Source organism: Pseudophryne corroboree, chromosome 3 (genome assembly GCF_028390025.1).
Source record: "Pseudophryne corroboree isolate aPseCor3 chromosome 3, aPseCor3.hap2, whole genome shotgun sequence".
Taxonomy (NCBI): domain Eukaryota; kingdom Metazoa; phylum Chordata; class Amphibia; order Anura; family Myobatrachidae; genus Pseudophryne; species Pseudophryne corroboree.
In genome coordinates, this window is record NC_086446.1 from 246,517,013 (window position 1) to 246,544,326 (window position 27,314).

Here is a 27,314-nt window from a genome sequence, read left to right on the forward strand (position 1 = left end):
AATTCCTCAGAGCATCAAGGTTTCTCCTTCGTATATAGGTTCGCACCTCAAAACTGACCTCCAAATCATGCGGAATGTACATCAAAAGGTTTCTTTATATCATCATTCGCCTCACTTCTTGTAATTTCAACTGGTCATCATCCTAGCCCATATAGAAGACACTCACTTCCAGTAATAGCCCTATGTTCCTTGAAAGGTTTCTTTGCTCTGCGTCGCCCCCTCTGGCTCTGTTGTGAATTCTTATATTATCCACCACAGCCGATGAGTAGGATAGACACGGGCAGTCCAACACCGGATGTATAACACAAATACGGAGGTGTACGTATGTCCAAAAAAGCAGGGATTTATTCAAAATACAATATAAACAGATTAAAAACAATAAAACAAAGTGGTGAATAGATCCTTTGGTCTAAAGTACACTTTAGACCAGAGTATCTATTCACCACTTTGTTTTATTGTTTTTAATCTGTTTATATTGTATTTTGAATAAATCCCTGCTTTTTGGGAGAAACGCATTATTAGCCGTCGCTAAATCCGTCACAATCTTATTAAGATCCTCCCCAAAAAGGATGTCTCCCTTAAAAGGGAGCACCTGCAAGGTCTTTTTGGAGTCCAGGCCCACCTTCCAGGACCTCAACCACAGAATTCGGCAAGCCAGGATAGACGTAGCAGACCCCTTGGCTGCCATTACACCTGCCTCAGAGGACGCCTCCTGAATATAGTGGGAGGCTGTGGTAATATGAGACAGATATTGTCTGGCAGTGTCAGAAATATCCTGAGGTAGCTCTTCTTCTAATGCCTGAACCCATGCTTCAATTTCGTTTGCGGCCCAGGAGGCTGCTATAGTGGGTCTATGTAAAGCACCGTTAAGAGAGTAAATAGATTTCAGGCATCCGTCCACACGCTTATCCGTCGGTTCCTTCAGTGAGGTGACGGTGGTTACAGGCAGGGTAAATGACACCACAAGACAGGCGACATGAGAGTCCACTGGCGGTGGAGTTTCCCACTTGTTACTCAACTCCGCAGGGATAGGATAACGAGCTAGCATCTTTTTAGACAGGGAAAATGTCTTTCCTTGAGACGACCAAGATTCCTTACATATGTCAATTAAATGGTCAGAATGTGGTAAGACTACTTTAGTAACCTTCTGTCGTTTGAACTTATCAAGGTTCTTAGACGCAGTAGTGGGATCTATCTCATAATCAATTTGAAGAATCAGCTTAATAGCCTCCACTAGGTCAGGAACATCAACCTGAGTTGTAGTTTCCTCGTCAGAAGCTACTGTATCAGTGTCTGACGGATCAGTATATTCCCTATTCTCATCAGACAAATTATCTGAGATATTAGTGGATTGTGAGGAGGAAGAGGCCCGCTTAGATGACCCCTTGACCCCAGAAGGGTGTGGGGTAGATTTTTGTCTTACCAAAGATTGATTTCATTGTTGTATCTGGGTAGACAGAGTGTCCGCCCAGGGCGGATTAACTACAGGGACAATATGTGGCTGTAAAGGCACAGGGGGTCCCACAGGGGGCGTAAGACGTGTCACAAGTGTATTCAGCATACTTGAGAACGCTGCCCAAGGCGGTTCCTGAACCATCAGCTAAAACTTCCCCCTCAGGTAAATCCTTGGTGCAAGCACTGCATGGTGCAGAAGCGTCCACGGATTTCCCACCCTGTGTGGCAGACATTATAGGGAATGTAGCCTTAGAGTATAACAGTACAACATACCCAGACTAAGACACAATACCTGCAAATAACCCCCTGATTTATGTGACAGTAGATACAGGACACAAACAGAGAATTAAAGCGGTATGAGGTGACTGAAAATAAGATTTTACTTACCGATAAATCTATTTCTCGTAGTCCGTAGTGGATGCTGGGACTCCGTCAGGACCATGGGGGATTAGCGGCTCCGCAGGAGACAGGGCACAAAAATAAAAGCTTTAGGACTAAGTGGTGTGCACTGGCTCCTCCCCCTATGACCCTCCTCCAAGCCTCAGGATACTGTGCCCGGACGAGCGTACACAATAAGGAAGGATTTTGAATCCCGAGTAAGACTCATACCAGCCACACCAATCACACCGTACAACCTGTGATCTGAACCCAGTTAACAGTATGACAAACGTAGGAGCCTCTGAACAGACGGCTCACAACAATAACAACCCGATTTTTTTTGTAACAATAACTATGTACAAGTATTGCAGACAATCCGCACTTGGGATGGGCGCCCAGCATCCACTACGGACTACGAGAAATAGATTTATCGGTAAGTAAAATCTTATTTTCTCTGACGTCCTAGTGGATGCTGGGACTCCGTCAGGACCATGGGGATTATACCAAAGCTCCCAAACGGGCGGGAGAGTGCGGATGACTCTGCAGCACCGAATGAGAGAACTCCAGGTCCTCTTTAGCCAGGGTATCAAATTTGTAGAATTTTACAAACGTGTTCTCCCCCGACCACGTAGCTGCTCGGCAGAGTTGTAATGCCGAGACCCCTCGGGCAGCCGCCCAAGATGAGCCCACCTTCCTTGTGGAATGGGCCTTGATAGATTTAGGCTGTGGCAGGCCTGCCACAGAATGTGCAAGTTGAATTGTGCTACAAATCCAACGAGCAATCGTCTGCTTAGAAGCAGGAGCACCCAGCTTGTTGGGTGCATACAGTATAAACAGCGAGTCAGATTTTCTGACTCCAGCCGTCCTTGAAATATATATTTTCAATGCCCTGACAACGTCCAGCAACTTGGAATCCTCCAAATCGCTAGTAGCCGCAGGCACCACAATAGGCTGGTTCAGGTGAAACGCTGAAACCACCTTAGGCAGAAACTGAGGACGCGTCCGCAGTTCTGCCCTGTCCGAATGGAAAATCAGATATGGGCTTTTATACGATAAAGCCGCCAATTCTGACACTCTCCTGGCTGAAGCCAGGGCCAGTAGCATGGTTACTTTCCATGTAAGATATTTCAAATCCACTGATTTGAGTGGCTCAAACCAATGGGATTTGAGAAAATCCAAAACTACATTAAGATCCCACGGAACCACTGGGGGCACAACCGGGGGCTGTATATGTAGTACTCCTTTTACAAAAGTCTGGACTTCAGGAACTGAAGCCAATTCTTTCTGGAAGAAAATCGACAGGGCCGAAATTTGAACCTTAATGGTCCCTAATTTGAGGCCCATAGACAATCCTGTTTGCAGGAAATGTAGGAATCGACCCAGTTGAAATTCCTCCGTCGGGGCCTTCCTGGCCTCACACCACGCAACATATTTTCTCCAAATGCGGTGATAATGTTGTGCAGTCACCTCCTTCCTGGCTTTTACCAGGGTAGGGATGACCTCTTCCGGAATGCCTTTTTCCCTTAGAATTCGGCGTTCAACCGCCATGCCGTCAAACGCAGCCGCGGTAAGTCTTGGAATAGACACGGTCCCTGCTGAAGCAGGTCCCGTCTTAGAGGTAGAGGCCACGGATCTTCCGTGAGCATCTCCTGAAGTTCCGGGTACCAAGTTCTTCATGGCCAATCCGGAGCCACGAGTATCGTTCTTACTCCCCTTTGCCGTATAATTCTCAGTACTTTTGGTATGAGAGGCAGAGGAGGAAACACATACACTGACTGGAACACCCACGGTGTTACCAGAGCGTCCACAGCTATTGCCTGAGGGTCTCTTGACCTGGCGCAATACCTGTCCAGTTTTTTGTTGAGGCGGGACGCCTTCATATCCACCTTTGGTTTTTCCCAACGGTTCACAATCATGTGGAAGACTTCTGGATGAAGTCCCCACTCTCCCGGGTGTAGATCGTGTCTGCTGAGGAAGTCCGCTTCCCAGTTGTCCACTCCCGGAATGAACACTGCTGACAGTGCTATCACATGATCTTCCGCCCAGCGAAGAATCCTTGCAGCTTCTGCCATTGCTCTCCTGCTTCTTGTGCCGCCCTGTCTGTTTACGTGGGCGACTGCCGTGATGTTGTCCGACTGGATCAACACCGGCTGACCCTGAAGCAGGGGTTTTGCCAGGCTTAGAGCATTGTAAATCGCTCTTAGCTCCAGTATATTTATGTGAAGAGACATCTCCAGGCTTGACCACACTCCCTGGAAGTTTCTTCCCTGTGTGACCGCTCCCCAGCCTCTCAGACTGGCATCCGTGGTCACCAGGACCCAGTCCTGTATGCCGAATCTGCGGCCCTCTAACAGATGAGCACTCTGCAACCACCACAGAAGAGACACCCTTGTCCGTGGAGACAAAGTTATCCGCTGATGCATCTGCAGATGCGATCCGGACCATTTGTCCAGCAGATCCCACTGAAAAGTTCGTGCGTGGAATCTGCCGAATGGAATCGCTTCGTAAGAAGCCACCATTTTTCCCAGGACTCTTGTGCATTGATGCACAGATACTTTTCCTGGTTTTAGGAGGTTCCTGACAAGTTCGGATAACTCCCTGGCTTTCTCCTCCGGAAGAAACACCTTTTTCTGAACCGTGTCCAGAATCATTCCCAGGAACAGCAGACGTGTCGTCGGGGTCAATTGAGATTTTGGAAAATTCAGAATCCACCCGTGCTGTTGCAGCACTACTTGGGTTAGTGCTACTACGTCCTCCAGCTGTTCTCTGGACCTTGCCCTTATCAGGAGATCGTCCAAGTAAGGGATAATTAATACGCCTTTTCTTCGCAGAAGAAACATCATTTACGGCCATTACCTTGGTAAAGACCCGAGGTGCCGTGGATAATCCAAACGGCAGCGTCTGAAACTGATAATGACAGTTTTGCACCACGAACCTGAGGTACCCTTGATGTGAAGGGCAAATTGGGACATGCAGGTAAGCATCCTTGATGTCCAGGGACACCATAAAGTCCCCTTCTTCCAGATTCGCTATCACTGCTCTGAGTGACTCCATCTTGAACTTGAATTTTTGTATGTACAGGTTCAAAGATTTCAGATTTAGAATAGGTCTTACCGAGCCGTCCGGCTTCGGTACCACAAATAGTGTGGAATAATACCCCTTTCCCTGTTGTAGGAGGGGTACCTTGACTATCACCTGCTGAGAATACAGCTTGTGAATGGCTTCCAATACCGTCGCCCTGTCTGAGGGAGACGTTGGCGGAGCAGACTTTAGGAACCGGCGAGGGGGAGACTTCTCGAATTCCAACCTGTAACCCTGAGATACTACCTGCAGGATCCAGGGGTCCACCTGTGAGTGAGCCCACTGTGCGCTGAAATTCTTGAGTCGACACCCCACCGCCCCTGAGTCCGCTTGTAAAGCCCCAACGTCATGCTGAGGGCTTTGCAGAAGCCGGGGAGGGCTTCTGCTCCTGGGAGGGAGCTGCTTGGTGCACTCTCTTACCCTTTCCTTTGCCTCGGGGCAGATATGACTGTCCTTTTGCCCGCTTGTTCTTATAGGAACGAAAGGACTGCGGCTGAAAAGACGGTGTCTTTTTCTGTTGGGAGGGGACCTGAGGTAAAAAGGTGTATTTCCCGGCTGTTGCCGTGGCCACCAAATCCGATAGACCGACCCCAAATAATTCCTCCCCTTTATACGGCAATACTTCCATATGCCGTTTGGAATCCGCATCACCTGACCACTGTCGCGTCCATAAACTTCTTCTGGCAGATATGGACATCGCACTTACTCTCGATGCCAGAGTGCAAATATCCCTCTGAGCATCTCGCATATAAAGAAAAGCATCCTTTAATTGCTCTATAGTCAATAAAATACTGTCCCTATCCAGGGTATCAATATTTTCAGTCAGGGAATCCGACCAAACCACCCCAGCACTGCACATCCATGCTGAGGCGATGGCTGGTCGCAGTATAACACCAGTATGAGTGTATATACTTTTCAGGGTAGTTTCCAGCCTCCTATCAGCTGGATCCTTGAGGGCGGCCGTTTCAGGAGACGGTAACGCCACTTGTTTTGATAAGCGTGTGAGTGCCTTATCCACCCTAGGGGGTGTTTCCCAGCGCGCCCTAACCTCTGGCGGGAAAGGATATAATGCCAATAACTTCTTTGAAATTAGCAGTTTTCTATCGGGGTTAACCCACGCTTCATCACACACTTCATTCAATTCCTCTGATTCAGGAAAAACTACAGGTAGTTTTTTCAGACCCCACATAATACCCCTTTTTGTGGTACTTGCAGTATCAGAGATATGCAAAGCCTCCTTCATTGATCATATAACGTGTGGCCCTACTGGAAAATACGTTTGTTTCTTCACCGTCGACACTAGATTCGGTGTCAGTGTCTGGGTCTGTGTCGACCGACTAAGGTAAAGGGCGTTTTACAGCCCCTGACGGTGTCTGAGACGCCTGGACAGGTACTAACTGGTTTGCCGGCCGTCACATGTCGTCAACTGATTTTTGTAACGTGCTGACATTATCACGTAATTCCATAAACAAAGCCATCCATTCCGGTGTCGACTCCCTAGGGGGTGACATCACCATTACCGGCAATTGCTCCGCCTCCACACCAACATCGTCCTCATACATGTCGACACACACGTACCGACACACAGCAGACACACAGGGAATGCTCTTATCGAAGACAGGACCCCACTAGCCCTTTGGGGAGACAGAGGGAGAGTTTGCCAGCACACACCCAAGCGCTATAAATATATAGGAACAACCCTACAGAAGTGTTGTTTCCTTTATAGCAGCTTAATATATCAATATCGCCAAAAAAGTGCCCCCCCTCTCTGTTTTTTTACCCTGTTTCTGTAGTGCAGTGCAGGGGAGAGTCCTGGGAGCCTTCCTCGCAGCGGAGCTGTGCAGGAAAATGGCGCTGTGTGCTGAGGAGATAGGCCCCGCCCCCTATTTCGGCGGGCTCTTCTCCCGGTGTTTGTGAGACCTGGCAGGGGTTAAATACATCCATATAGCCCCAGGGGCTATATGTGATGTATTTTTAGCCAGAACAAGGTATTATCATTGCTGCCCAGGGCGCCCCACCCCAGCGCCCTGCACCCTCAGTGACCGCTGGTGTGAAGTGTGCTGACAACAATGGCGCACAGCTGCAGTGCTGTGCGCTACCTCATGAAGACTGAAAAGTCTTCTGCCGCCGGTTTCTGGACCTCTTCACTTTTCGGCATCTGCAAGGGGGTCGGCGGCGCGGCTCCGGGACCGGACTCCATGGCTGGGCCTGTGTTCGATCCCTCTGGAGCTAATGGTGTCCAGTAGCCTAAGAAGCCAATCCATCCTGCACGCAGGTGAGTTCACTTCTTCTCCCCTAAGTCCCTCGTTGCAGTGAGCCTGTTGCCAGCAGGACTCACTGAAAATAAAAAACCTAATAACTTTTTCTAAGCAGCTCTTTAGGAGAGCCACCTAGATTGCACCCTGCTCGGACGGGCACAAAAACCTAACTGAGGCTTGGAGGAGGGTCATAGGGGGAGGAGCCAGTGCACACCACCTAGTCCTAAAGCTTTTATTTTTGTGCCCTGTCTCCTGCTAATCCCCCATGGTCCTGACGGAGTCCCAGCATCCACTAGGACGTCAGAGAAATACCCAGTAAAAAATACAAAACAGTACATATTGTTTAGCACGAGATATATATATATATATATATATATATATATATATATATATATAAATTTATATATGTGACCCTGACGCACCTAGCTCCTCAGGGTACAGACTATAGTAATACAGGTTGAGTATCCCATATCCAAATATTCAGAAATACGGAATATTCCGAAATATGGAATTTTTTGAGTGAGACTGAGATAGTGAAACCTTTTGTTTTCTGTGGCTCAATGTACACAAACTTTGTTTAATACACAAAATAATCTAAAATATTGTATTAAATAACCCTCAGGCTGTGTATGAACATAATTGAATCGAGTGTATGTGCACACACTTTGTTTAATGCACAAAGTTATTAAAAATATTGACTAAAATGTCCTTCAGGCTGTGTGTATAAGGTGTATATGATACGTAAATGCATACTGTGCTTAGACTTGGGTTCCATCACCATGATATCTCATTATGGTATGCAATTATTCCAAAATACGGAAAAATCCGATATCCAAAATACCCCTGGTCCCAAGCATTTTGGATAAGGGATACTCAACCTGTAGCAAGAAGTGTGATACTCAAGTATGAAATCCACACAGTATCTACAGGCACACTCAGTCACAGGTACAATGCAGAAGTTATTACAGATAAACAATAAAACTGCACTGGACAATAAAACTACACAGATGATAGATAGATAGATAGATAGATAGATAGATAGATAGATAGATAGATAGATAGATAGATAGAAAGAACAATGTACAGTAGATACTGGATGTCTTTCTCAGAATACTTGTACTAAATATTCAGGTAGAAGTACACTTGTTCTTAACTAACACTGTCTAAAATGACATGTAGAATATTTAAGTGCCTGTAAAATCACAGCTCTGATAAGACAGGCGGATTTACAGAGGAGACCAGCCGCAGCTACTTGTAAAGATGGCGCCAAAATCTCTGTCAGGGAATGAGGGAGAGTGAAATGCAGCTCCAGGGCAGAAACACCAGCAGTAGATGGCGCCTGGAGCTGGGGTAGGGGCTACAGGCCAGCGCCTTATTCCCTATGCTGGTCCTCACCACCGGGTACTGTGGAGCCTATGTAAAACGGATCTTTGTTAAATCCGACCTATGCTCCCTGCCCTGGTGGATATAGTGGGGTCCCTGTGCAGTACAGTGTCCATGCCAGAGGCGCAATCCGTCTCCTGGGACCGCGACTGGACCGCGATTTACCGGTGGGTCCCACCTGGGGGACCCTCTTACCTCCTCCCTGATATGCAGCCACGCGATCCAGGAGAGCGTCAGCGGTGGTGTGCCTGAGGACCGGTGCGCCTCCGCTGCAAGTACCCGGGAACCCAGCAACGGGAGTATGCAGCGCTGCTGGGGAGGTGATGGAGCCGCAGCACAGTATGTCAGAATTACTTGAACAGTGCTGCGGCCCTTGAAGTCTTCTTAAAGCTCTTTTCAGTGCTGCCTAGCGCAGCCCCACCTGTTAGTGACCTGCTCTGCAGGCACCAACTTTCAAACTGAGCTCCAGTGTCCGGAGGCTGGGTTATAGAGGAGGTGGTGCAATGCATCCTGGAAACAGTCAAAGCTTTAGCCTGTTGGTGCCTCAGATCAAGGTGCAACTCTACACCCCAATATATTCCCTGTGGAACACAGTGTATCCCGCTGCAGAAAGCATTATATATCTCACCAGGCACATTTGAAATGCATTAGGAAATATTATTAGACTGATGGGCTAAGAGAACAAGATTTTTCCACTGGTGGCATTGGACTTATGCTGGTGCTTGAACTGCACCCAGAAACCGCACTATCAAGAATGTAAGAGCAGACATTTTTTTTTTACAAGCAGACTTAACTGTGTTCCAGAAGCAGGGGAGGCTGTCTACCAATACGCCAAAATGCTTAACACAAGTTGCTGACAGGGAGGGTGGTAGCAGCACCTACAATGCTCCGCTAAGTTCTGTAGGTAGGTAATAAAAACTGAATGACCAATTGATCTACTCTGCACAAAACTATATTGCTATGTTTGCACTATAAATTGTATATACAGCATATTCTAATCTAAACCACAAACCCCAAGAATATCGAAACATTTCAAAGGTGTGAAAGACGTTAAAGGTGTGACTCCCCAACAAATTACTGATATTACATAACAAAAAGTCAGTAAGGAGCAGATGGATCTAATTGTTGCAGTGTTTCCGAGTACCATTATGTAGTATGGAAGAAATTATTGTGATTGTTGTTTTAGTGGAATGATGTGGGCAAGTGTTGATCAAACTGGTACAAAACAGGTTAAGACCACGTCCTCACAGCCTCAAGTTTATCATATTGAGGGAAAGTCCGGGAAAGTCCAGAAAAGTCTATTGTAACATAACCACACTAGTAGCAGCTTCTTTTCAGACTCCAACAAAAAATATAATTTGCATTGAGGATATATCATTTCCCTCAACCTTTCTTTTATAGTAAACTGTTTAGAAATGTTGTATGGGATTGAAAATCTTGCTGCATATCTACATGCTATGTGGATTTCCTTTACTTCCTGCAAGTCAACAGGGGGGATGTGGGGGGGGGGGGTTGGTTACGAAATGTTGACATGTACACATTCATCATCTAGACAGCAGTGAAATACAAAACCATCACTAGCTTATTTGCGTGTGTGCATACGCTTTCCTAATGAGGCTTTAGCTAGTTGCTATGGGATCCACCACCACTCTTCATTTTTAGAAGCTTTAGTAAAGCGATCCACAGGTGTGGGAAGATGCTAAGGACTTAAGGGGAGATGTACTAAGCAGTCATAAGCGTGGAGAAATGAGCCAGTGGAGAACTTGCCCATGGCAACCAATCAACAACTCTGTATAATTTTAAAGTATGCAAATTATAAATGTTACTTCAGTGCTAATTGGTTGCCATGGGCAACTTCTCCACTGGCTCACTTCTCTACTCTTTTCACGGCTTAGTACATATCCCCCTAATTCAAAGAACGGGCTGCTGTAATAAAAACCAAAGGTGCTTCCATAAAGTATTCGTTTACGGGTGTGTATTATTATTATTATTATGCAACTTGGGCATTGCAGGTTTTTTTATGTTCACTTGTTTTTCATAAAGATGGCCCATTTGCTCTTAAATTGAATTTTGTTTGTTGCAAAGTAACATTAAAGGTGGAAAAGGGGCTGGCATGATATAGTCTTATTTAATAAAAACCTGCCATTTCAATTGTGTAGATTGTGTAGATTTCTTATACACACGTATGATACTGTACAAAATGGCCTAAAAAAGGAGTGAGATTCAACTCTTGTGTCATGAAATCATTTTTTTAGGTGCCCCACCCCTCACTTATGTCAGGCAAGGTTTCATTTTGGTATCCCAATTTATATTGTGGTATGCCAAAATGTAAACTATATTTTCCACTGAGTACAAACCAGTCTTCCTATAAAATATTACATTGTGTCATAGTACTTAGAAGCTAGATTCACAAATTCAACAATTCACTACCTGTAACAAATACGTAAGACTGGTGCCATTCTACAAAAATGCATTTGTCCTTCACCGGTCTCCCCATCTCCTGTTTATCTTCCCTCCTATCCTTCAGTAATTCACTTTCTGCCCTTTCCCATCATTCCCTCTGCCCCTCCTGTGTAATGAATACTCCCACTATCCTGGACATCTTTCTTCACCCCGCTGCTTTATTTACCCTCTGATCCTGTGAATCACTCAGCATGTCGGTGATGTCCTTAGAGTGGGCTCCTCACAGTCATGCTTGCCAGCAGCATTCGGAGATACCAATAAACATTCATTTGTGGGGAGAACAGTGGCAGCGTGCATGCAGATAGGGGGATGGGAGGTGCACACAATGGGTTTCCCTACCCATTAAATTAATTGGTCAATTTTTAGAAGGTGGACATCTGCAACTTCATCAATATATACATTAAGATCCTCAATTCTATATTAGGTATGACCCTACACAGAAATGGTGCAAGTTGCAATATATATTTACTAAGCATCTACTACGATGCACCAGCCAATTAGCTCCAATATGTAAATTTAAGGGCAGTACACACGGGGAGAGATGTGTGCTGAGTAATCTGTCGCAGACCGCTCAGCACACATCTCTCCCCAAGCTCAGCACAGCGCGATGTGTGCTGAGCGAGAGTGGGGGGTGGAGGGGGGTTCATTTCACCCAGCCAATCTAATCTAGCACCGGTGATAGCAATGCACAGGGCCGCACATCGCTATCACTGTGGGGCATAACACGAGAGATCCGTGCTTAAAATCTAAGCATAGATTTTAAGAACGGATCTCTCCATGTGTACGCCCCATTACAGTTAGGAGCTGACTGACTGGTGCGTTATAACCTTGCACTTATCACTGCTTTATCACTTCTCCAGGCTAAATACATCTGCCCTTAAGTTCTCAATGCAAACCAAATTGCGGGAACGCCCTATAACCAGTGTAGGACTTAAAACTTGTCCAAAAGGATCCTCTGGTTAAATTTAATATTGATTAATGCAGCTAAAATATAACTAATGTTAGCCACCACAATAACAGACTCCAATGTCCCGAAATGTCTGTATTATGAATCTTTATTCTGGCTTTTAACGACAGACCTGACAAAGTCATATGTCTTAAAAGCTTGCACTCTAACGTCAATAAGACAAATGAATGCGCCACCCACATTACGGATATATTTAGTAACTCTGGGATAAAATTGGGAACGAACTACACTGTAAAGTAGATGTAAAACACAAACTGAAATTAGGTCAATAACTATCTTTTATTCCTCTTTGTCACTAGGTGTTTCAGCAATAAATTGTCCAATCAGGTTTATCATAGCATCCTTGGTAAAACATGTTTATTAAACCTTATGGTTTTCCCCCCCAAATATCTGCATCCTTATTTCAAGCTCCTCACTGGATAACACCGCCGTACAAATGTCTCTTGCAGAGGTCAGAACTAAACAAAATACAGACTGACCCGACAATAAAAGGCAAAGAAATGAAGGCATAGAGACATGAAGTGATGGAGAATGAGATGACACAGTGGATCGTCTGGAGCAGGCATGTCCAAACTGCGGCCCTCCAGCTGTTGTGAAACTACACATCCCAGCATGCTCTGACACAGCTTTAGCATTTTCTGATAGCAAAACTGTGTCAGGGCATGCTGGGATATGTAGTTTCACAACAGCTGGAGGGCTGCAGTTTGTACATGCCTGGTCTAGAGAAAGTGAATATTTTTGATCCCTAATATTGTCATTTGCAATACATGTTTATTTGAAGTTAAAAATCAGTGCAGCATATAGATATGATTTGCTGCACACAATGCTTGAGAGCTGAGCATCACCTTTGCATTATTTGGTTGTGTCCTTAAAGCAAATTTCATAGTACATAAATGTGTGTTATTGACTTAACGTGATAAGGATTGTGATGCTGCAACTCTCCACTAGAGGGCATGAAACCTCAGTCCTAGGGGATTTAGGGGTACATTTTTTCCTAAGCAGTGATAGGAGCAGAGAAGTGAGCCAGTGGAGAAGTTGCCCATGGCAACCAATCAGCACTGACGTTACAGCTATAATTTGCATACTATAAAATTATACAGAGCTGCTGATTGGTTGATGGGGAAATTTCTCCACTGGCTCACATCTCCGCTCTTATCACTGCTTAGTAAATTTTCCCCTTAGCCTCTTAAATGAGTACTTAGTGGTGACTGCAGAGTAGCACCTACTGCCGGTACAGATATAAAGCCTGTAAAATGTAGGTATGGATACCATTAGAGGGTTAATAATAGATTAGTAGCATGATGAGACCATTACACAACTTGTCCTTGGTGGGTTGTCTACACAGGAAATACCAAATTTGAAGCCAACCCTTAGGCACTACATTTAAACCAAAACCAGCCAAAGACACAGGAACTGTGCATCGTATTGGTGCCAGAACTGCAGTGTTTTCGATTTTCTTGAATATGTTTGCTTAAACACTTCCAAGACTGTGGTGGATGAGCTCAGACATTAGTAGGTATAAATATATATATTATATATATGAGAAACATCATGGTACTGTAGTCTAGTAGAGCCTATAAGTGCAATAAGTTAAACTGGTGCCTTGTAAGTAAGCGTGGCGTTTAGCACTGGAACAGAAGATTCCTTAACTATGTTTATCACTTTCTGATGACTTTAATTGACAAGCTTGTATGTATACATTCCTGAAGCAACCTGTAATAAATGTAATACTTTTTCTTGCTTCTCTCTGTGCTTTCAGCCTTGTGTTTATAATCACATAAAGATGTTTATTTTCAGTGCCCTGGATCCTATGCAGCTCCCAGCGCACTGATAATAAACATCTGTACGATACTATAAAATCATAGGTAAAAATCCTTCAAGCATGATTTGAGAGTAATTACAAGTAAATAGTCACATAGTTTATTTTCACTTTATCGTTCTACAATTATCTCTCCCTTACTATGTAAGCTCTTATAGGCAGGGCCCTCCACCCCAGCACTATCCATGTTACCAGTGCCCCAGTCTGGAACCCTGTCTTTTTCTCCTTCAGCAACTCTGACTGTTTGCTTGCCCACTGGTTAGGTACAAGATCACTGAATGCAGTAGACTTGCCTCTGTATGTTCAAGTGAGTTGCCCTAACTTTGCTATCTGTGCTACCCAGTCTATGGTGTTTGTTACTTAAGCTGTGTACAGTTTCTTTGAGCATTGTATTTATGGTGTGTTATTATGTTAACATTTCCCCCCAAACTACTTGCTCAGCTTGTGTACACCTGCCTATATTATCTGCTCTGCTCAACTCCCTTCTTCACTCACTGCACTTGGGCTTCCACATGCAACTTTCCTCTGAAATTGCCTCCACAAAAACTGCTTACATTGCGGTTCTCTCTCCATACTCCTCCATGACACTGTGCTGCTTTCAACACTGTTGACCACCTTTTCCTCTACACAGCCTGCACGCCACTGGAATTGATATGAAAAGTCTTTCCTGGATTAGTTCTTACCTACCCAATTGTACCTTCAACATCTAACAGATTCTGGCGGCCATGACAATCATTAGCTATGGTATTCTCACCCCTCCCCCTTTCACTGTACACTTCCTGTATCACTAGTTCACTACCTTACCCTCCAGTACCCCTTATACCAACTGTACCGCTCCTTCCCTGACCGCCCCTGCTTTCTATTATATTGATACTAAGGGGCTGATTCTGAGTTAGACGCTGGAGCATCCGTGCGGCATTCTCCCCAGGCTTTATTTGTCAGACAGTCAGCATGGTATAAAAAAAAAAAAATCTAACTTTTTTAGAAGAGCTAAACTAAACTTGCAATAAGGGTAAAATAGCCCATTCACTGTCAATTGTAAAGGAGATATATCGGACATCTATTGCAGACTCTAACAGCAAGTATTCGGTTGCATTATCTTACATATCGGTGACATACAGTATGAGTCTACTTTATGGGAAGTCATAACTGTCAGAGTGTATTTGTACCTGCCCTGGTGTAAAACATATACGCCTCCACCCTAACAGGCATAAATAAGCAAGATTGCTTTCTGCATGTGCGACATTGCATGAACACGCTTGGCCTACTCATTCTGCCTCTACAGTCTTGAGGAGTCATAAGTATCAGGTGTAGGCAGGCCTACATTTTTTACTATAAACCAGTATAGAACTGGTTAAGGAATGATACCCTTTCTAGTACACAGACTGAGTATTAAATGTTGACAGAACATTTTATTGTCTTGATGTATTAACACTTCAGCTGCTGTCTCCTTTCCTGCCCCAGGTGCTGCTCTCACAGGTCACCTACCACCATGCTATGTTCCAAAAAGGACCAAGAGTTAACATTCACCTTTCCAGAAAGAGAGCTAATGAATGCCAATTGACTGTGGGCCATAGCACACAAATCTAGCCATTATACAACAGCTCTGTGGTATATTTTGTTCTCAGAAGGAAAGAACGCTTATAATCTACAGGAATGTTACAACGCAGACAGAACTCGAGGCCATCAACTATTTTTGCAGCAATCACATTTTCTAATGCGCTTAACTGACTCCATTATTGGCAGTCCAAGGTTTTGTCAATGTCAGAGATGCTTATACGCAGAACAGTCAAGCAGAGAATCTCAGAACTCACCAAGAAAATAAAAGGAGAGAATGTATAAAACTAAACCAGCACAGAAAGGGATGATGTAACAGAATACTGCACTCTTATTGGGACACAGGAAGAGCCCTTATAAAGTAATCATACAGGGACCCAATACAATCTTCAGCTAAGCACCTCATGTTTTCCTACCTCCCAGAGCTGCATTCACCTTTTCCTCCCATATGATGAGCCTGTGCTATTACTGTATTATACACTTAATTAACAGAAGGAAATTCAGGTCCCGGCAGGACTGGGCTGCGACGTTGGGATTACAGTACACATGGATACAGTGCTGTTTACATCTGAAGATAAAACTGTGCCCAGGAGGATTTTGAAACAAAGGAGACAACTTTGTGCATCCATCAATGTGCCACTGTTCCCGAGCAGCCCTGGCAAGACGTGGCCTGCAGCTGTTGGGCCCTTATCTGCATTTACAGTTCACATATCAGCCACAGCAGAAACTCTGCAACTTACACAATTAACAATCCAATTACATTTTATTTAGCAAGAAAAGTTACATTAAATATCTTCAGTGATTGCGGGAATTCAGCTTGTTAGTCCTGCTTGGTGAGCTCTCACTTCCCTAAAATACCAAGTGTTTGCATTTTTCAAGTGACAATGACAAAAACAAGCCATAAATAGCAACGTGTATGTAAACCAGTGTAAACCAGTTGCAAATCTGGTTATGGGTCAAAAGGTAGACAGAAAAAAAGGTAGCCAGTTTCTAGGTCAACCATAAAAGGCCGACATTCGAAAAGGGTTGATAAAGAAATGGTCGACACATGAAAGGTTGACATGAGTTTTTAAATGTTTTTTTTTTAATGTGTCAAATTGTAGGTTTCAGCACATAAGTTGAACTTGAACAAATAGTGTACTGCGTCCCCTTGCATGGATCGCTTTGCTTGCCAGGTTACCGTTCCCAATCGTAGTCCACATGGACGGTAAAGTATAAAAAAATGAAGAAGAAAAATCCCCCAAATTTGTGCCTGCCATATGCTGTGTCAAACTTTGTCACGTCAACCATGTGAACCTGTCGACCTTTCAGCCATGTCAACATATTGTGTCAACCTATTGACTGCCGACCTATTTGGATACCGGCAAATCTATGCTGATGCAAGCAACTATTTTATGTGTATTTAGGTGTGTGTTGCAAGGTTTATCCAACATATAATTGTTTTGTGACTTTTAATCTATGCAGCTGTAACTAGAAATTGGCAATATTTATGGCTATACTTAGGGCATGCTGGGAGGTGTAGTTCAAATTACAGCAGGAGGGTCCAACTATATGGTATGGTCATTGAGTATTTATATTACTGTATACGGTGCATATAAAACTTGGTAGGACACACATGCTTATTGATAATAATGATTGGCCTCAGATAAGCAGCAAAAGTCACCTAGGGGTCTATTTAATAAGCCTTGGATGGAGATAAAGTGTACGGAGTTAAAGTACCAGCCAATTACTTTGATGTCAATTTTACCTGTTAATAAAATGGGTACACTGACCTACAATTGCCACCACTGCAGGGCACACAAGGAGGTTCACCACACATACCAGCGGGCTATAAAGTGATACTGGGCACACCTCAGGAGAGAGGTAATGCACCTAAAGCATTATTACTGACTTCCTAAATTTTGAGGGTCATATCTTTCTATTGATGTCGATGGGAACACCTCTTTCCTGTCTCCTGAATTTTTATTTATATTTTCCACCCACTATAAAACAATTTACAAAAGTTATCATTATAATAAACATTTATCCCATGTTAAATGCCTCATTATCTCGGTATTACACCACTTACCCATACAGACACATTTCAATGGCTTACATAGCAACAGTGGAAAGTACCTTAGAGGGTTCTGGGACTCCAAGTCGACACCAAAAAGGTCGACACACCTTAGGTCAACATGGACAAAATGTCGACATGGACAAAAGGTCAACATGAAAAAGGGTCGACATGATTTTTTGATGGGGGGTTTGTGTTGTTTTCTTCGTAGAGTGACCTCGTAGAGTGACCTCGCATGACGCGCTTCGCGCGCCATGCTTCGGGCACGGTGCCTCGCTGCGCTCGCCACAGGTTACCGTTCCCAATCGTTGTCCACGTGGATTGTTAAGTATGAAAAAGTCCAAAAAATTGAAAAAAAATGTGAAAAACTCATGTCGACCCTTTTCCATGTCGACCTTTTGTCCATATAAGGTGTGTCGACCAATTGGTGTCGACCTAAGGGGCGTCGACCTTTTTGGTGGCGACCTGGAGTCCGGATACCACCTTAGAGTATACCACATAATTATCTACATAATTTTCATAATGCTTTTATGTCTCATTACGTTCACAATAAGCCATTCTTAAATCTTATTAAAACTATTTACAACCTCAGTTAAAATAATCACTGTGCACTATATAAATCACCACTGTTGTCCATTGACTTTCTTTATTTGGAGCAGGGGCATAGTCAGAACTTTGTGGGCCCCATAGCAACATTTTGAAGGGGCCCCTGTCCCAGTGCTTCCAGAGAGACCTCTCCGCAGCAGTTCATTTTATGTCCCAAAATAGTGCCCTAGTTACTTTTTTGTACCTAGTGCCTTAGTTAATGTTATGCCCCATAGTAGTGCCTAGTTCATGTTATGTCACACTGTAGGGTTGCCTGACACATTATGTCACACAGTAACCCCAATTCAGTGTATGTATTATGACATACAGTGCTCCCAGTTCATATTATGTCACACTATAGTGCCTCCACTTCATATATTGTGCCACATTTACAGCGCCCCAGTTCATATTATGTAACATTATGATGACCTCCTGTTAATTTTATACCACTTTGCAATGAGCATAACTGGATATATTATAGGCACAAAGGGAAAAGTTTGTAAGGGCCCTTATGTAGCTACTAATGGTAAAAAATGTATATAACACATGTAACTTTGACAGGGAAGGTGGGCCCCTCTCAGCTCTGGGCCCTATAGCAGCTGCACTCCCTGCACCTATGGTAGCTACGCCCTTGATTTGGAGAATGCAAATTTGAATAATCCATTGAGAAACTGCCTAACAATTCTTAGCATCATTTCCAATTAATGATATTTTTGTGATCAAATCAATCAGGAATAATTAACCCCGGATAATGCAGATAATCCTTAGAGCAACATCTAATATCCTTTGTATGTTACATTATTATAATACACATGCAATACAAAAGTGTTGCATATATCATTCTTCTAGTCATTTGTACTGTCACTGGCAGGGTTACTGGTCATCAAGGCCAGTTTTTTTCACACTAGTTCCTGTGACATCATTATATTGTTATATTTTACATGATAAACATTTGTTGATCACCAAATGTAACTATTTTCCATATATATTATCTAGAATTACACAGAAATGTATCTGTGTTGTAAATTACTCATGGGCTTACATGACGCATATACAAAATGTTTTTTGTAGAACTACTGGGGAGAAACATTTAGGTCTTTTTTTACATTAAAAAGTACACTTTACTGTAAGGACTTTGTGAGTTTAGGGCCACAGTAGACCCATAACAAAGTATACTGCACATGGGTGCAGTAAGGTGTCCTATTCCCTACTTCTGCCATACAGTGAGTAAAAAGATGTTTAATAAAGTAGATCATATTTACTAAGATCACAGCTTGGCAAGTCACAAATTACTGGCTTTTCTAGTATAACCACAACATTTTTGGGTCCTTACCATCATCCAGGTAGGCCTGATCTAGGTTCTGTTCCTGCTTAACGGTGATGCCTGTGGGTGAGATTTCTTTCTGCTCTGTGACCAGGTGGCCATTTTTTGGAGGCCGCTGGCTGTTGGACTGCTGCTGGATTACAGTGGGATACGGACTGGGACTCATTCTCTGTGCCTGGCTGGGTCGTGTAAGATTTGGAGAGAAGTCAGAGCACATTATATGCTGGAACTCCTGGTGGCTTCCACACCTCATCTGGTGATTGGTGGGAGAATACTGAATGACTGGAGATGGCTGTGGGTTGGCATTAGACTGGATGGGAGAGCCAGTGTGGACAAGAACAGATCTGTGAGCATCTGGAATAGCAATCTGTGGAGCCACCAAGGCAGGCTGCCGATAGCCTAGTTGACTGGGGCTGAGACTTTTGCTCCTTTGGTAGACAGAAGGATTCTGCTGCGAATATCGGGAATCTGGTGACTGAAGACCAGCTCGAATTTGAGACTGACATGAGACCAGGTTGGTCACCAAGCAGGAGGGAGAATCGCTGCCCAGTAGATGCTGGGAGTAGTAGCTCTGTGGCACTGTTCCAAGCCCAGTATGTGCGCTGCTCCCAACTATGGAATGATATTCATCAAGAGGTTCTGTTTTAATAGATGGCACTGAAACAGTCAAAAACAGCACAGAACTCCTATTAGTAATTACATCTGCATAGAGTAACATACACAGCTACGGACCCCGGTAATCACTCAACTTTTCTATCATCACTTATAAAATAATAAACATAACATATACTGTATATTACAACAATAATTACTTCACAACATGATGAAAATTGATGGCACACAGCATAAAACTTTACCATCCAAATAACTGGAGGCAGCGAATAGCACACTAGTCCCCTTTCACACAAGCAAAATCCTAGGTTAATGAACATGAATGTGCAGCATCCTGGGATTTTGCTGTGTGTGAAAGCAACTTCGTCCTGGATCCCCAACCCTGCTTTTTACCAGGGTTGGGGCTGAGACTTAGGAATTTTCCGGCTTGCTACAGTTGTCAAATTCTCAGAAGCATGTGTGAAAGGGATATAATATTATTAATAATAATAAGTAATAATAAGCACCAAATGCTTGTTAATAAGACACTAAAGTGTCATAATTTACTACTGCCACGTACATGATGATATATTAATAAATTACCCTCTATATTATGATCTAACCATTCCTATGCTCACACCACAGAGGTGCTGGGATGGGGTTCCGGTATGAATGGTCGACATGGTCGACCATGTGAACGGATACCCTGGGATGGTACCTGTTACTTTGGGTCCATGCGTTTACATTGCTGAATACAAACATCCAGCAATTTAAACACGTCTGCCTAATGGTGCTATCCAAGATAATTCACAAGGGAAAACAATTATATGTGTCCATTCATTTTTATTTGATAATCAATTGCTTATATAGTTTTAGATGATGAATTTTGGTATTGGTTTATACCTGATCTGAAGGGAATATGGCTATCACGATACAGGTGATGGTGTGCTAATAGTGCCTGTTCCGTCCCTAGGCATATGCAGTATAGGCAGATGCCTAGGGGCATCTGAAAAGCCTATGGGCATCTAGGCAGGCTGGATATCTAAATTCTAATTAACAATTTTGGGCTGTAGCTTTATTGCAGCCGTTGTAGCTATATTGCATTAGCGGTGACCGGTACAATAAAGTGTTTTTTGCAACACAGTGTGTTTGACAGGCAGAGCAGAGGAGCCACAGCGGCAGGTTGCCAGAAGACAGCACCAGGCAGCCAGAAGACATCAAAGAAGGTAAGTGTGGTGGCTGGAGACACACGTGTGTGGGCTGGTGATCGAGTCTGCAGGGACTCATTCATGTTGTTAGCGATATTATATGTGTGCACCAGGGGCATTTTAAGAGAGGAGGGGACCCGCGTGCTGCCTCTGCTGCAGACCCCCCTCCTCTCCGGCAGCAAGTAGACTCGACTGGCATAATGCCAGAGCCTACTGCGCATGTGCAGGTCTCCGGGAACATGGCGCCCATGCCTTGTTCCCGGGGACATCTCAGGTGCGCATGCGCAAATCACTTGGAAATGGCTGCAGCGGCCATTTTCCAAGTGATTTATGTCCGCACTGGAGGGCTGCTGCCAGTGGTAAGTGTAATATATGGGTGTAGTATGTGCGGTGTGGGTCCCAGGACGAAGTTGCTTTCACACACACTGCACCCATTATAGAAACGCCTATAGTGTGCACTATTTTAACAATGTTTTGGAACTGGGCCTGGAGAGACACTTGTGTGGACTGGAGAAACACAAGAGGGGATGAGGCTGTGTGGAAAGCATGACACAGTGAGGGAAGGGGAAGACAGAATTCACAGAGCCACGCCTTTCTGTGAGTCCATACCTCTTTTTCCCCTGTTTTTGCCTGAGCTCCGATGTATATATGTGTGGGTGGAGAGGGGGGGGGGGGGGGGGGTCACCAGGCAAAATTGCAAGTTGGCCAGGACTGTCTCTGAATAACGCATTGAAGGTATGTGTGCAGTTTTGTTGCGGCCCATTTCCATGCTCACTGTGACTTTCTGTTACAGCTCATTTCACTGAGGATCTGAGCACTGAGGTCTCTTAAACCCCTGCATAGCAGCTGATGGTGGGTCATAAATCACTAATTATCTCCTCAGTATATTTTTTGATGAATAGAATAAAAGTATCCTCACTATCAGCATGCTAATAGGGATGTGCCTATTTAATTCTAGCAGTTGCTGATTGTATACATGTGGTGTACAATATGCTAAATATAAATCATATTTAAAGATGTTTATATGACAGTGGGATAAATACTTTGGAAGCATATATCGCTTATGAGCTCTGTTAATTCCTGTGTTATTATGTTACTGCCATACTGTATGTATCTCTGGTGCCACAACTAGTCATATAGGGCTAAAAAAGAAAAAGGCTTGCCTTGGAAAGGCTATATTGTAGTAGGTAAGAGCTTTTTTATCTTATCATAGCTAAATGTATGATTAAATGAATCCATTTATGGAAGGTGTCAAACATCCGTATATAAATATATTCTAGGCACATGGAGCAAAGCGAATGTTTTCCTGTAATACTGTATATTACAGTATTTATGGCCTATCACTTGCTCAGTGACCTGCTCTAGACCCTCATGCGCTATACACTACCATTGTGACTCACAGTGTGGAACCAGAATGACGAGATTTAACAGAAGTCCACAATGAGAATACCAAATGTTAAACCAGACACTGAGAAACTGACTTATGACTCAGACATTATACACTACCCCAACAATCAGATCATTTGTAACGGTGCATGAGAGTATGCAAAGATAAAAAGTGAAAAAAAGGCTTAATATGCCCTTGCACAAACACTGAACTCTAGCTCTAATCAGCACAAGGACCTGGAGTTATTTTATCTATTAAACCAACATAGCAGATGATCCAGTCATTAGGTCGACCACTGTTGGTCGACATGCATTAGGTCGACATGGTCATTAGGTCGACATGGAAAAAGGTTGACATGAGTTTTTCTAATTTTGAAAAAAAAATTGAACTTTTTCATACTTTACGATCCACATGGGCTACGATTGGGAATAGTAACCTTGCCCAAAGCATGGCGAGCGAAGCGAGCCATGGGAGGAGACACGGTGCACTAACTGGGGTCCCCCGTCACTTTACGAAGAAAACAACACCAAAAAAGTTTTTTTTAAAAACATGTCGACCTGTTTCCATGTCGACCTAATGACCATGTCGACCTAATGACCATGTCGACTAATAGTGATCGACCTACAGACTGTCAACTTAAGTGTGGTGGACCTAATGACCCATACCCGATGATCCTATGACTAGACATCTAACAGCCATATAATTAATTACCTGGGATGTAAGTGAAGTGCTGGGCCTGGCTCTTTTTCCTTTTTCCATTTATGACATTGAAATTCACTTTCACTGGGGAGCTGATGTGCTTGTTGCGATATTCCGGCACCTCCACAAACAGCATGCTCTAACATAGTTGGAAAGGGATAGTTACATTCTCTAGAGGCCAAAAACATTCATGTTCACCCCTAGAATGGGAACTTAATAGAATAGAGCACATACTGTACCACATCTATTACGGACATTAACCCTGCACTAATGGCCAATGTTACATATAATTCATACTAGGTTTTTTGGAAGAGCATGATATAAACACAGTTTGCAGTAGAATAAAGCTCATATTCTAGCCCATGCCTATAGTGTAGGTATAAAAACAATGTGAGTGTGGACCTTAGTGTGCTGAAATTAGGAAACAAAAGATCATATAGAGCTGTTACTTTCCTCTATCTATTTGAATGCAACATACAAGACACAGGGGGTTATTCAGAGCTGAATGCAGATTGCTGCAAACGCAGTCAGATTTGCGTTCATTTCAGCACAGGGCAAGGCCGCCCAGCATGAGTGAGACCGCCCCCCCGACGCGACCACAATTAGATTGTGGACCCCTCGGATCTAAGGTTGACCACTGGCTGCGCTGTCAGTGGGAATTTTTCTTTTTTGGAGCGGCTGCATGTGACATTATGCAGCCGCCCCAAAAACGGTCCCGACCCACCCCCATTTTCCCAGTGCCGCCCCCGCAACGCCGTAACTCCACCCCTGCAATGCCTGCACCTATGAATCACATTGCGGCCGCATCCTTCAGGGATGGAATTAGTCCGATAGAGCATGATATAGTCCAATAGAACATTTCCTAATTCTGATATAAATGTATCTTAATAATCGTTGTTTTGTGAAAATTTAGGTAGACAATATAAACCCGAGTTCCAGCGCTGGATACCATATTACTGGAGCAATTTAAGATTGCTCTGGACCAAAAATAGGTGGTAGGACAAGCAGCTGTCCATGCTAGCCCTACCACTGTCACTACAGTGTTAGACCGGTGTTCATGCATGAGCACAGAAAGGGGAGGGATTTACAGTTACCTATAAATTACCTGCTGATTCTGTCACATGATCACCTAAGGAGCTCAGCAGCTATCGTATGAGCTGCACTACCTATCAGCTTGTCAGGTCACGGCTCATCATGAGAGTGGTGGTGAGCATGGGTACAGGCTAAGTAGTGATAATGCAAGCTCTGCTTGTCACATCAAGCCAATTCTGAGTTAGGACTGAGCAGTCATCTGAGTTCATTTAGCACAATACAGCTGTGGGACAGCCCCAAACAGCTTCTCCTCAGCAGTCATCAGCCTAAAACCGAACTAAACATAAACTGCAGGCACCCAAGTCACCAGCACATCTGTACATCAGGGGGGTGGTCTTCAGTTTGCCAGCTGTCGGGATCCCGGCGCACAGTATACCGGCTCTGGAATACCGACAGCCGGCATACCGACACTTTTTCTCCCTCTTGTGGAGGGAGAATAAATAGCGCGGCACGCGTGGCGCACCACTGTGCCCACAGTGTGGCGAGCGCAGCGAGCCCGCAAGGGGCTCATTTGCGCTTGCCACGCTGTCGGTATGCCGGCGGTCGGGATTCGGGAGCCGGTATGCTGGGCGCCGGGAGCCAGGCCGCCGGCATACCGTAGTACACCCCATCAGGGAGATCAATCTGTACAAATGCCAAATAATACAACTTCATCATAGGCAATCCCAGTGTGAGGAACCCCTGGAATGGGAGAGACAAAGAACTCTGTAGGAAAGTGACAGTGAACCATTTGTTTCCGCATTGCCTGGTGACTTTCCTACATCATTACATATCATTTAGTGGGAGCATATTTACAATGTGTAACGCACTCTCCTTGTATACAGTATGTGTGCTGTCATAAAGCTTTCTCTAGACACAGCATATCAGAGATATCAAGCTTATGTAAACACTGATATTATCAAGCAATGACTTTTTAGCATAAACTTACAATATAAAGTACCATATAGATAGTGTATAATGAGTGTCATGATAATGTGTCTTGAATGTGACACATTCCTAGCTGGTGAAACACAATTTACAGTATATTATGGTTTGGGGGGTCTCCAAGTCCTATGACCACATATTATTGCATTGTACTTACAGACTGACTTTTGTCTTTATCTACTGTGGCTTCCATTTCCCAAATCTGCTGCCCATCTATGGATACATAGAAGAGAAAATGGGTCAGACATCCAACACGATATTATACTAACACTTTCTAGCATTAAACTATCCAACTACTTAAACCTCATACTCCTGACTTACTATGTAAATCACTGGAGCTTCGGTCTACTGATAAACAATATTGTATTGAAAGAAATTCCCCTGGCCTTGACGTGCTATTCAGCTTGTTCTTGACCAATCCCGGTTCCAGCCTCCAGAAACTTCTTTTTTTGCATCCAATATGTGCCATCTTCCCACAGGCATTGCCAACCACTAGCCTCTCAACATCTCCTTAGCACTGAAGAGAGAATTCACCTCTTGGGGGTTTTCCCACTCCATCTTATGGCACGGCAACAAGTTAGTGTTGCACCAGAATGGGGTTACCTGTGGCTGTCCTCAGTACATCTATCAGTCACCAAACCCAAATGATCTGTGACCATATACACAATGCCCAACCAGCAAGAATTCACAGTAACAGCCGTCTCTCAGCCATTGTATTTGTTGCTGGGGTCTTCTCCTGCCCCGCTTTAATTTGTTCATGGTAACGATATGTATCTCTACTTCCAAGGTGGATAGGGTAAATGGCCAATTTCCCATTTACTGTATATGGATGACAAACTAATTTTATTGCGCAAACTACAGCTGTATTTTAGAGCTACTTCAATTTATTAATGTATTGGTTCTCTCAGTCTAAACTAGATACTTGGCATATCCCACCCTGATTAAGTCGGCTACAATTACACCCAGGCCAAGACATATATGTCCATATCCTACAGAACTGTATAGTATAATAATCCTTATAAAGGTTGGAAATTTCTGCTAGTTTGAACTTTGTTTACTGCAAGTAAATTCTGTATATCAGCAGCTAAGATTATTGGTATTATGAAAAATTATTTATACAGTCCAAATGCCCTGCATATTATATTCAGCTAACCAGCACTGTTCTCCCCTTGGTATGCCAGTGCCCTTCAAAAGTATACCAGCCACAACTACCCCCCTCCACTGTATAAAAGCCAGTGCACATCTTCTGGAGTCTGCCATACAATGAGCACTGACTAATATTACTGGAGCAGGAACACCATCTTTCACAAAACAATTAGCTGCTTAGAGCCGCTGCAGCCACCATGGTTGAAATAGTAACATTAGCGTGCTCAGTAACAGCCCTGACATGCTCCATGTGACACCCTGGAGATAACTAGCTCTTATAACTGCTGGTAGCTATGAGTGACTACTTGATGTAAGTCAGAGCCAGTGTATTGCTATGCATCCCAAGCTTCACTCACCATAATGGCTAGTATCTGTCCAGCCTAAGACTCGCATATGTCACTGTGCTAAGCTCATTTGGGCACAGCATTGAGACTCCTACAAATAGCTACTATTAACTTTTATAAAGATATGTCACATTTTCAAAGACTTGAGAGATCTAAGTATTTTTAAGATATGGGAGTGATTATGGGAAGATATGTTTCTTGTGCACACACGACACAGTATTTCCAATACTAGTAAGGTACACGCAATGCTTGACAATCCGCAATTTGCTGGTAGACATTACATTTCAATTGTTACAGTAAAACCTGAATGGAATCATCCAAAAATAACATATGGAAAAATTTTTGCCACAGGCTGAAGGAATTTATAACATACAGAACCATGATACAATGGTGCCAATATATATTTGATATTTCTCCAAGTGACATATAGGTGTGTGCTTCTCAGCTTTTTGGCTAAGATCAAGTATAGTGCTGTGCTTGTATGGCCTAGAAACCCCTCTTATAACAGACAGGCCTGGGTATCTGGATGGACTGCAGGTAGTTTGCAAGCCTGATTGGACTGCATCCCAGGATTAGCCACCCATGCGTACCTGAAAATTA

The 27,314-nt window shown here is 43.8% G+C and overlaps 1 protein-coding gene across 4 annotated transcripts in view; it reads right to left on the bottom strand.

Annotated features, from left to right (window-relative positions):
* NFATC2 (nuclear factor of activated T cells 2) overlaps positions 1-27,314 on the bottom strand; it is a 202,036-nt gene that overhangs the window by 40,692 nt on the left and 134,030 nt on the right. For all 4 annotated transcript variants that reach the window (XM_063958976.1, XM_063958975.1, XM_063958973.1 and 1 more), the window contains 3 exons: positions 25,382-25,437; positions 23,221-23,347; positions 19,333-19,980 (listed from right to left, as the gene is read on the bottom strand). In XM_063958976.1, the coding sequence (XP_063815046.1) occupies positions 19,333-19,980; positions 23,221-23,347; positions 25,382-25,437 (831 nt within the window). The remainder of the gene's footprint in view (positions 1-19,332; positions 19,981-23,220; positions 23,348-25,381; positions 25,438-27,314) is intronic.